Source organism: Mobula birostris, chromosome 10, assembly GCF_030028105.1.
Source record: "Mobula birostris isolate sMobBir1 chromosome 10, sMobBir1.hap1, whole genome shotgun sequence".
Classification (NCBI taxonomy): domain Eukaryota; kingdom Metazoa; phylum Chordata; class Chondrichthyes; order Myliobatiformes; family Myliobatidae; genus Mobula; species Mobula birostris.
This window is the reverse complement of record NC_092379.1, coordinates 11,747,103-11,763,867: the sequence shown is the minus strand read 5'-3', so window position 1 is coordinate 11,763,867 and position 16,765 is coordinate 11,747,103. Positions and strand designations below refer to the sequence as shown.

The following is a 16,765-nucleotide window of genomic DNA, read 5'->3' as shown; positions in this document are numbered from 1 at the left end:
GGAAAATTCCACAAGGCGCTGGGGAGGTTCCCAGGCGACGCACAGCTCTCTGCGCACCGCAGACAGTTCTGAGAAGCGACCTCACATACGTAATGGAACAGAAGTTGATGGAAAACAGAAAAACGCTGCATAAGGTGAGAAATGAAGATTGAAAGAGTGGATTCGTCAGCCTCAGAGTGAACGCATGACGCTTAATGGTGGCCGATCATGAAACAAGCAAAGATCCATCACCACAAAACTGAAAATTGAAGGTAGTTGTGAATGTTCAGCTGGCTGGTTGCAGAAGTTTATGACAACTTAATTTTCTGATTATTTGTGGTGATAAAGCATCTGCTGATCATGAAGCAGCAGGGAAATACACTGATAAATTCACAGAGATTATCGCTGATGAAAATCTAACATGCTGAACGGCTGCATCAGTACGTATGTGTGTTGAACAAGTGTGAACCAGCAGCACATCAATTCCGAGTCGGGAATGATGACCTTCCCAAGCTATCTCATTCTACATTCCAAAATCCGGAATTGAAAACACTTTCAGCCGCAAACATTTTGGATAAGGGGTACACAGCCAATTACTGTGAGAGTGTGGAGGAGAACGATGTCAATAATGCAAACTTACATACAATGGGGTATAAGGTGTCTTCGTTATAGTGATGGGTGGGCGTGGAGTGTGGAGGGAATCAGTGAGGGATGTTGGGTACATTTCAATATTATACTCATGTCTGTTGGCTATACATCGTTTCAGTAATTGGTGTGGGGTATGCCATGAAAGATATAGACTAAATTAATATCAGTGTGACTGGTATGGGGTATATCAGTTGGGTATCAGTGTGAGTGGAATGGCATACGATTCCTTATGGTTGTCATTGCTGGGGGTGGTAAAGGGGACGAGTTCCCACTATCTATTAAATGCTCCCAATAGCGTGCATCTCAAATAGCCTCCGACAACCAAGTCCAGCTCCTGGCCTTCACGAGTGGCTTGGCGGAGAAGGGGAAGGAGCAGAGGTGGGTTACTGGTCCCTTAAAACCGGTCGCTCTGGGCTGACCGGGCTCATCAGTCGTGGCCGGCAGCTCGTCCAGCAGGAGGAAAACTCCGATCTCAAACCTCTGCTGCCCTGCAGCTACGCCCACTCGTGGGGGAGGCTTCGGCAGTAAAGCCCGAGGAAAAGTCCGGAGTTGGAGCCCCTACACTGAGCTCAACGCTGACCGGCAACTCCTGCGACGCCGCCGGTGCCGAACCGTATCGGTCTCCGCCGTCCCTTTGGATTCATCAGCTGCGTGGAGAGGGGGAGCCTCCTGCATGGGCAACACCTTGCTCTCCATATCTTACTGGCTTGCTTATCACGTAGACAGCTGGGACGCAACATCCATGGTCGACCCCAACTAAGCAGGTATAGCAATGTTAAAAGTGAGGGTTACAATGATAAGGATGGGTGCTGGGGGACTTTAGAGATTTGGGATATGTTAGTGTTACAGTCATTGGAATGGGATGTATCGTGGGATTGTGAGCTATATTGGGGAGGGTTATAATGAGAAGGGAGGGTAGGACATTGGTGCAGAGTGGGACTAGGTGAGGGGGAGTCTGTAGAGGCATTTCGACCAACTTACCAACAGAACACTTCCTGCAGCCTTTGGTGTCTGGAATCTTACTGGATGTTGCATTCTTCCTGCAGGGAACAGACAAACACACCTAAGCACAACGCTGCTAACCCAGTACTTTCCATTCCTTTACGTAGCCCACAGTCACGTAAGGTCCAGGGAGGGGTAGCACCTCTGGTTGTGTCCATACCTGGGCGACTCACTCACCTTTGGTCCCCACCGGACACTCGGCTCTCACCTGCGGCTCCGAGTAGCTGTTTGCACGCGACAGAGGCCATGCCCCGGTACGCCGCTTTGACAGGTGAAAGTGGCCGGCGGCCTCATACCCCAGTGAGACAGGGACATGCCTGTTCCAGTCCGTGAAGTTGGGTCCGGCGGACGGGGCGGATGAGATCTACCGCGAGACCCAACGGCCGGGCTGGCAGTACTGCCACGCTCCGTGGAGAGCGAAGGGCATGATAAGGCACAGAACACATCATGGTCACCCACTGTAGCCGAGCAAGACCTCCGTTTGTGATGCTTGTTCCTACCACTGGACCTGGACTTCAGAGGTTGAGAGAGTGGGACTGCCCCAGTCTTTTCCCCTTTAAAAACTCTCCTGCACGGGTTCCTATCACCATCATTGTACACAATGGCCAACCACCACTCACGCAAAGCCCACACTGGACATGGACAGAGAATTTCGTGAACCAAGTAGGTTTTTATAACAAGCAACACACAAAAAGTGCATGAGGGGCTCAGCAGGCCAGGCAGCATCGACAGAAACGGGTAAACAATCGACGTTTCGGGCCGAGACCCCTCTTCTCCATAGACGCTGCCTGGCCTGCTGAGTTCCTCCAGCATTCTGTGTCGGATTTCCAGCGTCTGCAGATTTTCTCAGTTTTATAACAAGCCAGGGGTCGTCAAACATTGTTACGAAGACTAGTTGCTTCCCCCGCCCCCCCCAATTCCAGACTACTGTGTGAATTTAAGGTCTGCAGATATACAGAAATATGGGGGGCTTAGATAGGAGGTTGGGCAGGTGGGGCTTGGATGGCAGCCCGCCTAGGAGAAGGAAAACTCTTGATTTTAAACCTCCGCTGCCTTGTAGCCATACCCACCCGCGGGAAAGGCTTCGGGAGTAAACCCCGAGGAAGAAATCCGGAGCCGGGGTCACTAAAGCAGCTTGATGTTGTTTATAACTTCACTCTGGCAACCTCTGCGATGACACCCGGAGCCAAGCTGTATCGGCGCTTGCCCTTCCCTTGGACTACGTCAGTGACGTGGAGAGGGGGAATTCGCTGCAGGGGCAACAGCCAGTTCTTCAAATCTTCCCGCCCAGGAGAGGACACAGTCCACCAGAGGGGCAAACCCGTGATCCCCTGGGATCGATGGCTGCCTAGTATGAGATAGGAGGAAACCTTTCCCAGGTGCAGAGCTGTCCAAAGCAGGAGGGGATCAACTTAACAGATGATTTAAGTGGGATCTGAGGAAGTAATTTTTCATTCGGGGGGGGGGGCTGGAATCTGAAATGCACTGCCTGAGGGGATGGTGCAGACAGGAACACTCACAACAATTCAGTATCTAGATGAGCACTTTATTCAACAAGGCCGCAAACCAAGTGCTGGAAAATGGATTACTATACACTCAGTGGCCACATTATTAGGTACACCTGTACACCTGCTCGTTAATGTATATATCTAATCAGCCAATCATGTGGCAGTAACTCAATGCCTGAAAGCATGCAGACACGGTCAAGAGGTTCAATTGTTGATCAGACCAAACGTCACAGTGTGGAAGAAATGTGATCTTTGAATGCGGAATGACTGTTGGTGCCAGATGGGGTGGTTTGAGTATTTCAGAAACTGCTGATCTCCTGGGATTTTCACGCACAACAGTCTGTAGAGTTTACAGAGGATGGTGCAAAGAGCAAACAACAACAAAAAAAATCATCCAGTGAGTATCAGTTCTGTGGGTGAAAGCACTTGTTAAGGAGAGAAGTCAGAGGAGAAAGGCCAGACTGGTTCAAGCTGACAGGAAGGCGACAGTAACTCAAGTAACCACGTGTTACAACAGTGGTGTGCAGAACAGCATCTCTGAATGCACGACATGTTGAACCTTGAAGTGAATGGCTACAGCAGGAGAAGACATGAAGGGACACTTCTTGGTCAGTCTATTAGGTAAAGGAGGTATCTTATAAAGAGGCCACCAAGATAGTCAGAAATTGCATGATGGGCTGAAGGGCCTGTTTCTGTGCTGTATGTCTCTATAATCTGCTGCAAGTGAGATTTGAACTTGGGTCCAATAATTTAATGCTGTGTGACCACTATGTCCAGTGTTTGTAGACAAAAAGAACTTGGGCTGAGAATAGCCAGGCCAGGCCAGACCAGAGGGAAGTGTGTCCCAGTATGCTACTTCCCTGGCTGCCCCATAACTGGTCCACTTACATTATGGACACAAAAGATTCTGCAGATGCTGGAAATCCAGAGCAACACATACAAAATGCTGGAGGAACTCACGCAGGTCAGGCAGCATCTATGGAAATGAATAAACAGCCAACGTTTTGAGCTGGGATTCTTCATCAGGACTGGAAAGGAAGGGGGAAGATGGCAGAATAAAAAGATGGGATGAGGGGGAGGAGGATCGCTAGAAGGTGATAGGTGAAGCCAGTTGGGTAGGAGAGGTAAAGGGCGGGAGAGAAAGGAATCTGACAGGACAGCAGAGTGGACCTTTAGACAAAGGAGGAGAGCCAGCAGGGGAGGTGACAGGCAGACAAGAGGTAAGTGGGGATGGAGAAGAAAAGAAACAGAAACAAATTTCGGGAAGGAGAAACCGAAGTCCATTCCATCAGGTTGGAACCTACCAAGATGGATTACGAGGAGTTGCTCCTCACACCCTTGGCAGAAGATGAGGCCATGGACCGACATGTCAGAACGGGACTGGAGACAGGAAGTAAAACGGTTGGACTCAAGCGCGCTTAACTATCCCAGCAGTGCCCGGCTAGGCTCAGCCTTACCTGGCTAAGAGTCGATGTGTTGGAATGTGAACCATTGATCTCTGTTCCTTTTTGGCCTGTTCGTAAAGTCCCAACAAGCTGTGAGAGTGTAGCTGCATCGCCTTCCCTGGAAGGACAACCGAAACTCATTAACAGCAGCACCGATACTGTGACAGCAATGTCCCCTCTAATTTCTAATGACCGCTGTGCACAAAAATCTTGTGCTGTGCCACTTTTTTTGCCCAGTGACTGAATAATCTCTTCAATAAAAACTCCATAAATAAGACAGTTCTAAAATCTGCAGACAAACTCCTCGTTGTCAACACGGTCCGCATCAGACACCAGAAAAGGAAACGCAACTGTGTAGTACAGAAGGATGTGCCTTTAGAACAGAGATGAGGAGGAATTTCTTTAGCCAGAGGGTAGTGAACCCATGGAATTCATTGCCATAGACAGCTGTGGAGGCCAGGCCATTTGGTAAGTTTAAAGCAGAGGTTGGTAGGATCTTGATTAGTAAGGGTGTCAAGGGTTATGCTGAGAAGGCGTGGGAAAATAGATCAGCCATGATGGACTAGCAGTGCAGTATTGATGGGCTAAAGGGCCTAATTATGCTTCTATACCTTGAGTGAGATCTTTGCAAGTGATTCCAGGGATGAGGACATTTGGTTATTGGAGAAGCTGGGTATGGTCACCTTCAGGGAAGACTTAAAGGAGTTATTCAAAGTTATTGAAGATTTATGAAGACAAAGCTATTGAAGTTATTAAATGAAACAGAGGTTTGGCCAGTGGAGGGATTAATCGCAGGGAAGGTTTCAATGACAAAAAGGAGGATAGAACAACAAAGTGAAAAGGTAAACACAAGAGATTCTGCAGATCCTGGAAATCTACAGCCACACACACAAAATGCTGTAGAAACTCAGCAGGCCAGGCAGCGTCTTATGGAGAGGAATACACAGTTTCAGGACACATTCCAGTAAAAAGGTGCCTCCCACCATAGTTGGTCAGGGGGACCTGTCAAGGAGTGGAAGAGGTAGATTACATTTGGGTGCGTCTATCAGATGTCAATTCCAAGTTCAGAGTCAGATTCTTATTTATCACATGGACATCAAAACACAGTGGGACTAGGCAGAAAATGGTTCGGCACAGCCAAGAAGGGCCAAAGGGCCTGTTTCTGTGCTGTAGTTTCTATGGTTTCTATGGTTCTAAATGTGGTGCTTGCACTAAGTTCCACCATTAAGCAGTGACTCCCACATGTGAGAGGTGGATGAGACTTCAGCTGGCCCTGGAGACCCTCCTTTGGGTGTGAGTGTCCTGGCCAGACTTCAAAGTTCAAAGAAAATTTAGAATCAAAGTACACATATATCCCCACATATTACCCTGAGAATCATTTTCTTGCAGGCATTCACAGTAGAACAAAGAAATCAGCTCTTTGAGTGACTGACATTGAGTGAGAGGTCGTTGCTGTGGTACCACTCAGTCAGACTGTCAATCTCCCTCCTAAACGCTGATCCGTCACCACTTTGCCTCAGCCAACAACGGTGGTGTCGATTTTGGAAACTTTAACAGAAAATCCTACAGAGAGTAGTGGATACGGCCCAGTCCATTATGGGTAAAGCCTTCCCCACCGTTGAGCACATCGACATGAAACGCTGTTGCAGGAGAGCAGCATCCACCATCAGGGACCCCCACCACCCGAGTCATGCTCTCCTCGGGCTGCTGCCATCAGGAACAAAGTTCGTGGAGCCTGTAGAATTTTCTCTATTTCTGCATAAACAGGACCTAAAGTGTGATCAGATCTTCACGCGGGTGCTAAACCCAGATAAAGAGAACCTTATGGAGGGCAATGGTCCTGCTGCAGGTTGATGGGAGTAGGCAGTCCAAATGGTTCAGCACAGGCTAGATGGGCTGAAGGGCCTGCTTCTGTGCTGTATTTCTCTGTGACTCTATAACATGAGACCAGCCTATTAGTTATAGATTTTTTTTTTTAGCCCAGCGTTGATACCAAGAACTGAATGGCCCCCGAGTTGTACATTTCCATAATTTCTCTCTCTGCCAAAGCAGTGAGTTTCCAGCTCTGCTGTTGAGTCAGTTTTCTCAAGTGACGTGATAACCCATCTGCAGCTAAAGATTTGTGGTTAGCTTGTCAGATAGGGGGAAGTTCTGAGGATGTACACAGCCCCAAATTTCAGCTCTATATCTGCACACGCCCTTCCTTGAGCGTGCAATTGTTTTCTTCAGAGAAGATATTTTGATGAGTTGAGATAAGGAAGCTCTCAGCACAAGCCCGGCCTTACCTGAGATACTGATTAACATGTTGCTGACAACGTAGACCCAAGTACATCGTCCTGGATACAGCTGTGAGGCATAAAGCAGGGGTTTAAGTGCCGGACAGTGTCAGTTTACCGTGATCTCGCCCATGCAAGTGACACACAGACAGGGGTTATACATGGGCACTGAAGCAGGTAATGCAGACAGACACAGCCAATGTACACGGCTAGGCAGATAAAGCCACTGCACTCAGACACAAAAAGAGCAGATCTGAATGCAAGTTACAGGTAATCCAGGCAATGCACAAAAAACTAAAACTTAACAAATGCTCGCAGGCGACAAAAATCAAATCAAGGTTAACTATCATACAAACAGATACAGCTAAACTAGACAGTGTTCCTCTGGGGCCAAGGTGCATTTAAAATAGCAAGCAAACATTCAAAAATAGCGAGTAACATAATTCAAAATATCGAGCAAAGAAGCATATTCACTCAAAAAAAAACATATATAGTCCAGGACCCTGAGCGACAGATGTCTGGCAACCGATGGTAGTCTTCCGGCAGCGTACAGACGTGCACAATAGAGCCTGTCGTGCCACCACTCGAACACGAGGGGGCAGCACTGACAGGAAAGGCCAGGCCCCAGCTGAGCTCAGCCACGCTATTATGTTACTCGCTATTTTTGAATGTTTACTCGCTATTATGCAAGTGTTTGTTAAGTTTTACTTTTCGTGTCACATACAGGGAGCACGAGTGTATTGTCAACGTACAGTACGTACATAAGGCATCATGTGCAAAGGTCAGAAGGGTTAATATACGCACAGGACTCTGCACAGTTAGGAAGCACAGTCAAGGCCAATCTGTACATGTAGCTCACAATAAAATACCATAAATTTTCAAGTGTATCTACAGCTTGGGTTTAAATATGTTCATACCTATCAATATAAATGAGTAAACTGTATATCCTTGTGAATTGATGGATGCTGTATGAATACATCCACACTACACAGTACTGTGCAAAAGTTTAGGCACAGTTATATATATATAGACACACACACACACACATATATGTGTGTTGCCTAAGACTTTTGCTCAGCATTGTAGTAATTTTATGTATTATGTATTGCACCATACTGCTGCAAAAATAAACAAATTTCATGATGTACGTGAGTGATGATAACTCTGATTCTGATACGGGTCTCCATTGTCGACTGAGAGTGGGAGAGGGGCAGGGAGCGGGGAGTCATGGTTGGAAAGAGGGGAAGGGAGTGGGAATCTGCACAGTACCCTTCGCTTACACCTGGATGCAGACGTGTATTGGAATTGCACACACATGAAATACTGGAGGAACCCAGCAGGCCAGGCTGCATCAATGGAAAAAAGTACAGTCGACGTTTCGGGCCAAAACCCTTCAGCAGAGCTCAGCCCGAAACATCAACTGTACTTTTTTCCACTGATGCTGCCGGGCCTGCTGAGTTCCTCCAGCATTGTGTGTGTGTTGCTTGGATTTCCTGCACGTGCAGACTTTCTCTTGTTTACAAATTGGAATTGGTTGATTATTGTCATATGTACCAAGCTACAGTGAAAAGCTTGTCTTGCATACTGTTCATGCAGATCAGATGATCACTCAGGGCACTGAGGTAGAACAAGGTGAAACACTAACAATGCAGGGTAAAGTGTCACAGCTACTGAGAGAGGGCAGTGCAGTAAAGGATAAAATGTGAGACAGTAACGAGGTAGGCTGTGAGGTCAAGAGTCCATCTTGTTGTACAAGAAGTCTGTAGGCAGTTGGATAAAGCCGCCCTCAAGCTTGGTGGGATGTGCTTCAGGCTTTTGTGCCTTTCGGCCGATGGGAGGGGCGGGAAAGAGAATGTCCAGGGTGGGCAGGGGTCTTTGATTAGTCTGGCAGCAACAGGTGTAGACAGAGTCCATAAGAGGGGAGACTGGTCTCTGTGATGTACTGAGCTGTGTTTACAGCTCTTTACAGTTTGTTTGTGTGTTTGTGAGAGAGAGAGTGGTATATATGTGTGTTGTGTGTCTGGTGGGTGCATATGAATGCGTGTGTTGTAGAAAAACTGGGCCAAGAAGTGGCAGATGGAGCTCAACCCAGATAAGTGTGAAGTGGTTCATTTTGGTAGGTCAAATATGATGGCAGAATATACTCTTGTCAGTGTTGAGGTTCAGAGGGATCTTGGGGTCCGAGTCCATAGGACTCTCAAAGCTGCTGCGCAGGTTGACTCTGTGGTTAAGAAGGCATACGGTTTATTGGCCTTCATCAATTGTGGAATTGAATTTAGGAGCCAAGGGGTAATGTTGCAGCTACATAGGACCCTGGTCAGACCCCACTTGGAGCACTGTGCTCAGTTCTGGTCGCCTCACTACAGGAAGGATGTGGAAGCCATAGAAAGGGTGCAGAGGAGATTTACAAGGATGTTGCCTGGATTGGGGAGCATGCCTTATGAAAACAGGTTGAGTGAACTTGGCCTTTTCTCCTTGGAGCGACGGAGGATGAAAGGTGACCTGATAGAGATGTATAAGATGATGAGAGGCATTGATCGTGTGGATAGTCAGAGGCTTTTTCCCAGGGCTGAAATGGTTGCCACAAGAGGACACAGGCTTAAGGTGTTGGGGAATAGGTACAGAGGAAATGTCAGGGGTACGGTTTTACGCGGTGAGTGTGTGGAATGGGCTGCCGACAACCGTGGTAGAGGTGGATACGATAGGGTCTTTTAAGAGACTTTTGGATAGGGACATGCAGCTTAGAAAAATAGAGGGCTGTGGGTAAGCCTAGTAATTTCTAAGGTAGAGACATGTTCGGCACGACTTTGTGGGCCGAAGGGCCTGTATTGTGCTGTAGGTTTCTATGTTTCTGTAGGAGACCGTGAATACACTTGGCCTTACCAGTTCTAATGTGGCTTCCTGCAGCTCGTTTAGATTCAGGGTGTAGATCCCTTCCTCTGACCCCAGTATAAGGTGCTGGGCTGCAAAACAAAGATCAGCCAGTTATCCACGGCCACACACTGTCACCGTTGCCACGGTTACTTCATCAGTCTGTATCTCACTGTCAATGAATTGAAAAACACAAGTTGAAGTTCGTTGATGGAGACGGTTCAGATCACAGTCGGTCTGAGCTACAGGCAGACATTACCTCTGGTGTTGGGGTGTGTCCAGGACGTCACACAATTAATCTTCAAGGGACAGCCGTTGAACACTTTCTGTAGCGGGACCTCCACCTGAAACACACAGTCCACACGGTGAGCCGTCAGGCAGCTTCCCCGTTCCTAGGGTACACATGGCAGTAGCTACACGAGGTGTCACGCGTGGGATGAGCGTCGGAGGCCGGCCGCGCCCCTCCCAAGCTGGCGTGACGTGCCAACACCCGCAGTTAATGCGGCTGGGCCCAAACAGACACCCCAGACTCCAGCACCGCAACCCCAAAGTTCAAACGGGGACCGCACCCCCCCCCCAACCCCAGGAAACACTTTGAAGATTATCTTTATTGGTCACACGTCCATCGAAATACCGAAACAAAATGCGCTGCTCGCGTCGACGACCAACGCGGTCTGAGGATGCGCTGGGGGCAGCCCGCAAGAGTCGCTGAGCTTCACAGCATGTCCGTAAAATCACTGACTCTAACCTACATGCGTTTTGGAACGTGGGAGGAAACCAGACCACCCGGAGGAAAGCCTCACGGTCCCGGGGGTGGGGGGAGTACAAAACTCCTTACAGTCTTTGGTGGGAATTGAACCCTGATCTTCCGATCGCTGGTGCTGAAGCTGACCTTAAGGCATTGACTGCCCCCGCCACCCCCATCCTGAGTCAAGCAAACGCCACTGAGTCCAGAGTGTGCACCCTGGGGTGGGACGACGCCTGTCAAGGTCCCCTCAGGGGGCTCTCCTCTTATGCCCTGACGTGGAACAGTCTGAACTCTTCCCTTTCTCGCCCATTACACCCACGGCCCACTCACTCAGCCCCGAAACGTCAGTCCCCATCCCACCCTGTTGCCGCCCTCCTCTCCACCTCATCGCCTGCAGACTTCAATCCCTTCCCATCCCTGGAAAACACAAGCGACTCATTGTACAGGATGTTTGGATATACAGTACAGTGCAAAGTCTTAGGCACATACAGTTATATAGCGAGGGAGCCTCAGACTTTTGCACAGAACTGTAGTAATGTTTCGTGGATGTCTGTGAAGAGTATGAGCTTCAGGTTGTATATTGTATACATTCTCTGATATTAACTGAACCTTTGACTTTTAATTTTATGTATTGCACTGTACTGCATTTATTTCAAGGGGAATAGAATATAAAAGCAAGGAAATAATGCTGAAGCTTTATAAGACACTAGACAGGCCGTACTTAGAGTACTGTCGACAGTTTTGGGCCTCATATCTCAGAGAGGAGGTGTTGTCATTGGAGAGGAGGTTCACGAGGATGATTCAGGGAATGAAGGGGTTAACATATGAGGAAGGTTTGGCAGCTTTGGGCCTGAACTCACTGGAATTTAGAAGAATGTGTGGGGATCTCATAGAAACCTACCAAATGTTGAAAGGACTAGACAGGGTGGATGTGGAGAGGATGTTTCCTGTGGTGGGGGTATCCAGAACTAGAGGGCACAGTCTCAAAATTGAGAGGTGACCCTTTAGAACAGAGGTAAGGAAGAATTTTTTTAGCCAGAGAGTTGTGAATCTGTGGAATGCTCTGCCAGAGACTGTGGTGGAGGCCAAGTCCGTGGGTATATTTAAGGTGGAAGTTGATCATTTCCTGATCGGTCAGGGCATCAAAGGATATGGGGAGAAGGCAGGTGTATGGGGTTGAGTGGGATCCAGGATCAGCCATGATGGAATGGCACAGCAGACTCGATGGGCCGAATGGCCTAATTCTGCTCCTATGTCCTACAGTCTTACTGCTGCTGCGAAGAAAAACGAACTCCATGACATAGGTGAGTGATGATAAACCTGATTCTGATCTGGGTCTCTATCGTGGACTGAGAGTGGGAAGGGGACAGGGAGAGGGGAATCATGGTTGGGAAAAGGGGAAGGGAGAGGGGAGGGAGCGGGAAGCACCAGAGAGACATTCTGTAATGATCAATAAACCAATTGTTTGGAATGAAATGACCTTGCCTGGTGTCTCAGGGCACCACCTCCCTACCCTTGGCACTCCTTCTTTGCCACCTGACCCATACCCCTCCCACAGCGCTCCACCCTGGCCACCCCCAACATTCTTTGCTCCTGTCAGATTTACAAACTCACGTTCACAAATACAGTACTGTGCAACAAGTCCTGGGCACCCCAGCTACGTATATATATGCACCTCAGACTTCTGTGCAGTGCTGTACACTGTGAATCCTCACCCAGAGCTCGCTAGGTGAAGCCCGCCCCCACCCCCACTCTCAGACCATAAGGCAGTGCCCACCCCTGCCAGCAGGTTGGTAACTCACCTCCACCTTCTGAATAAGAGGGGCTTCAGATTCAGGCGCTACCTGGAAGGAAAGGCAAAGCTTGAGTTGTGTTGCCCTCACAAAGGGGACCAACCAGTGGAGCACAAGATGGTGGAACATCTGGGTGTAGAAGCCAAGTGGACCAGGGATGACCATTTAGAACAGGAATTTCATGAATTTCTTTAGCCAGAGGTTGGTGAATCTGTGGCATTCGTTGCCAAAGACGGCTGCGGAGGCCAAGTCTTTGGGTATATTTAAAGCAGAGGTTGATAGGTTCATGATTAGTAAGGGTGTCAAAGGTCACGGGGATAAGGCAAGAGAATGGGATTGAGGGAGATAATTATCAACCATGATAGAATGGTGTCTATCCAGTCTATCGATGGGCTGAATGGCTGAATTATTCTCCTATATTTTACAGAACAACTGTTTTTTTTTGGAAGCTGGGGGATTACCATTGGTGTTCTTGGTTAAGTTTTAAAGAGTGCATCTGACAGGACCCGCAAAGCCACACCGTTATCGCCGTCTTCTCCGTTGGCCTGGGCAACAAACGCTGGCTTACCAAGAATGTCAAGATACCTTCCCCCACCAAACCCCGCTCCACCCCCCAAAAAAAAGAGGATCATTAAAGACAAGATTGCACTGGAGAGGTTGCAGAGGAGGTTCAGTAAGAAGTTGCCTGGGATGGAGTGTTCCAGTTACGGGGAGCAATCAGGTCATCTGGGTTTGCTTCCTTTGCAGCGGAGAAGGTGAGGAGATATGGCAGAGGTTGACAGAGTTATGAGGGGCACAGACAGGGTGGACATCAGGGGAGGGGTCTGGGACAGCAGGGTTCAATATCTAGGACTAGCGGGCATATCTCTTGAGGTGAGGAATACGAAGGATCTGAGGAAGAAATTGTTTTCAGCCTGACGGTGGTTGCAATCTGAAACACACTGGTGGAGGCAGAACGTCTCACAACAGTTAAAGATAAACACTACCTGGAAAAGCACTTTGATCAGGTATTGATAACTGCTCACGTGGAGCACTGCCACAAGAAAGCAGCATCCGTTATCAAAGATCCTCAACTATCCAGGCCAAGCTCTGTCCTCCCTACTACCATTGGCCAGGAGGTACAGGAGCCTCAGGTCCCACATCACCAGGCTGAGGAACAGTTATCACCCTTCAACTATCAGGCTCCTGAGCCGGCGTGGATAACCTCATTTACCACTGATCTGATTCCTCAACAGACAGACTCACTTTCGAGGACCTTTTACAACTCGTGTTCTCAGAATATTTGTTATTTGTACAATTTGTTTTTTCTTGCACATTGGTTGTTTGTCAGTCTTTGTCTGTTTATAAATTCTACTGTATTTCTTTTTTTCTTCTGCAAATGCCTGAAAAAAATGAATCTCAAGGTAATATATGGTAACACAGACACCCAGTGGCCACTTTATTAGGTACACCTGCTCGTTAATGTAAATATCTAATCAGCCAATCACATGGCAGCAACTCAATGCATAAAAGCATACAGACACAGTCCTGAGGTTCAGTTGTTGTTCAGACCAAGCAGATTCTGAAATGTGATCTAAGTGACTTTGATCGTGGAATGATTGCTGGTTCCAGATGGGGTGGTTTGAGTATCTGAGAAACTGTTGATCTCCTGGGATTTTCGTGCACAACGCAGTCTCTAGAGTTTATGGGGAATGGTGTGAGAAATAGGACAAAATCCAGTGAGTGGCAGTTCTGTGGGAAAAGAATGTCTTGATAATGAGAGAGGTCAGAGGAGAATGGCCGGGCTGGTTCAACTCTGACAGGAAGGAGATAGTAACTCAGATGACCATGTGTTACAACACTGGTGTGCAGAAACGCACCACAAAGCCATCAATTCTATCATACAAATCATTGACTTATAACGTGAAAACAAGCAATCCCAACATCATCCCCTGTGGAACACCACTAGTCACTGGCAGCCAACCAGAAAAGGCTCCAATTTATTCCCACTCTCGGCCTCCTGCCAATCTCCTATCCATGTGGCACACACGCAAAATGCTCAGGAACTCAGCAGGCTAACAGCATCTATGGAACACACTAAACAGTCAACGTTCTGGGCCGAGACCCTTCATCGGGACTGGAAAGAAAGAGAAGTCAGAACAAGAAGGTGAGGGGAGGGGAGGAAGAAGTCCAAGGTGGTAGGAGACAGGTGAAACCAGGAGAACGGAACAGCTGAAGGAAGGAAGCTGAGAAGTTGATTGGTGAAAGAGATAAAGAGCTGGAGAAAGAGGAATCTGATGGAACAGGATTGAAGACTATGGAAGAGCGGGAATGAGGAAGAGCACCAGAGGAAGGTGGTAAGCAGGTAAGGAGATAAGGTGAGAGAGGGAAACAGGAATGGGGAATAGTTGGGGGAGGGGGCAGCAATTACCAGAAGATCGAGAAATCGATGTTCACTGCATCAGGTCAGATGGAATGTAAGGTGTTGTTCCTCCAGCCTGAGTGTGGCCTCATCGCAACAGCAGGGGACTGCCTTGTCTGCATGGGAATGGGAATGGGAAGCGGACCTGAAATGGGTGGCCACAGGGAGATCCTGCTTGTTCTGGCGGACGGAGGGCAGGTGCTTGGCGAGGTGGTGTCCTAATCTACCTCGGGTCTCCGGATACAGCAGCTGACCCCGACAGACTCACAGGCGAAGCGTCGCCTCACCTGGAAGGACAGCTTGAGGCCCTGAACGGTAGTGAGGGGAGGAGGTGTTGGGGGGGGGGCCAGCAGGTGTGGCACTTGTTTCGCTTGCAAGAAGTGCCAGGAGGGAGATCAGTGGGGAAGGACCAGTGGACAACGGAGTGGCATAGGGAGTGGGAAATGGGGGAGGGACACCTGGGTGTCATTATACACCAGTCATTGAAAGTGGGCATGCAGGTACAGCAGGCGGTGAAAAAGGCGAATGGTATGCTGGCATTTGTAGCAAGAGGATTCGAGTACAGGAGCAGGGAGGTACTACTGCAGTTGTACAAGGCCTTGGTGAGACCACACCTGGAGTATTGTGTGCAGTTTTGGTCCCCTAATCTGAGGAAAGACATTCTTGCCATAGAGGGAGTACAAAGAAGGTTCACCAGATTGATTCCTGGGATGGCAGGACTTTCATATGATGAAAGACTGGATCGACTAGGCTTATACTTGTTGGAATTTAGAAAATTGAGAGGGGATCTTATTGAAACGTATAAAATCCTAAAGGGATTGGACAGGCTAGATGCAGGAAGATTGTTCCCGATGTTGGGGAAGTCCAGAACGAGGGGTCACAGTTTGAGGATAAAGGGGACACCTTTTAGGACCAAGATGAGGAAAAACTTCTTCACACAGAGAGTGGTGAATCTGTGGAATTCTCTGCCACAGGAAACAGTTGAGGCCAGTTCATTGGCTATATTTAAGAGGGAGTTAGATATGGCCCTTGTGGCTAAAGGGATCGGGGGTATGGAGTGAAGGCAGGTACAGGGTTCTGAGTTGGATGATCAGCCATGATCGTACTGAATGGCGGTGCAGGCTCGAAGGGCCGAATGGCCTACTCCTGCACCTATTTTCTATGTTTCTATCTCGTTGGAGATGGTGGAAGTTCGGGAGGCTAGTGAGGGCTGTGGTAGGTGATTATAAGAGGAACGCTCTCTGTGGCCATTCCCCTTAAGTATACTGCCCTGGATACTGCTGGGGGGGGGGGTCCGGGGGGAGACCTACCAGGGAGAAGCCATAACAAGCAGATGAATGAATGAATGAATGAAATGTATTTCGGTCCATACAAACATAACAAAAGCATTACTTTCAACGATGATTTCATAACAATGATTTCATAAGACAAAACTACAACAAAAAACATAGATATTCTTTAAAACAGACCGAAAGGGTGTAGGCTAAAGCTACAGCTTATTACGCCTACCCCTCTTACTTATACTTATACTTAATCTTCCATCCGTGGACTCACTTTACACTGCACGCTGTTGGAACAGTGCTGCCAGGATAATCAAGGACACGACCCACCCAGCCAACACACTGTTCATCCCTCTTCCCTCCGGGAGAAGGCTCAGGAACTTGAAGACTCGTACGGCCAGATTTGGGAACAGCTTCTTTCCAACTGTGATAAGACTGCTGAACGGATCCTGACCCGGATCTGGGCCGTACCCTCCAAATATCCGGACCTGCCTCTCGGTTTTTTTTGCACTAACTTACTTCCCATTTTTCTATTTTCTATTTATAATTTATAATTTAAATGTTTAATATTTACTAATTTTAACTATTTTTAATATTTAATATTTGCAATCCAGGGAGTGTGAAGCGCAGAATCAAATATCGCTGTGATGATTGTACGTTCTAGTACTAATTGTTTGGCGACAATAAAGTATAAAGTATTACAACAGCGTATTTGGTTCTGTGGTTCAGAAGGGAAGGGGGGAGAAGAGGTGAGCGGTGGTGACAGGGAATTCGGTGGTTAGAGGAAGAGAAAGGAAATTCTCTGGATGAGAAT

General features: G+C 48.1%; 1 protein-coding gene across 2 annotated transcripts in view; it reads right to left on the bottom strand.

Annotated features, from left to right (window-relative positions):
- LOC140203823 (mitogen-activated protein kinase kinase kinase kinase 5-like) overlaps positions 1-16,765 on the bottom strand; it is a 182,807-nt gene that overhangs the window by 23,386 nt on the left and 142,656 nt on the right. For both annotated transcript variants that reach the window (XM_072269917.1, XM_072269918.1), the window contains exons 20-25: positions 12,280-12,321; positions 9,989-10,073; positions 9,742-9,821; positions 6,868-6,928; positions 4,595-4,700; positions 1,609-1,667 (exon numbers count right to left, since the gene is read on the bottom strand). In XM_072269917.1, the coding sequence (XP_072126018.1) occupies positions 1,609-1,667; positions 4,595-4,700; positions 6,868-6,928; positions 9,742-9,821; positions 9,989-10,073; positions 12,280-12,321 (433 nt within the window). The remainder of the gene's footprint in view (positions 1-1,608; positions 1,668-4,594; positions 4,701-6,867; positions 6,929-9,741; positions 9,822-9,988; positions 10,074-12,279; positions 12,322-16,765) is intronic.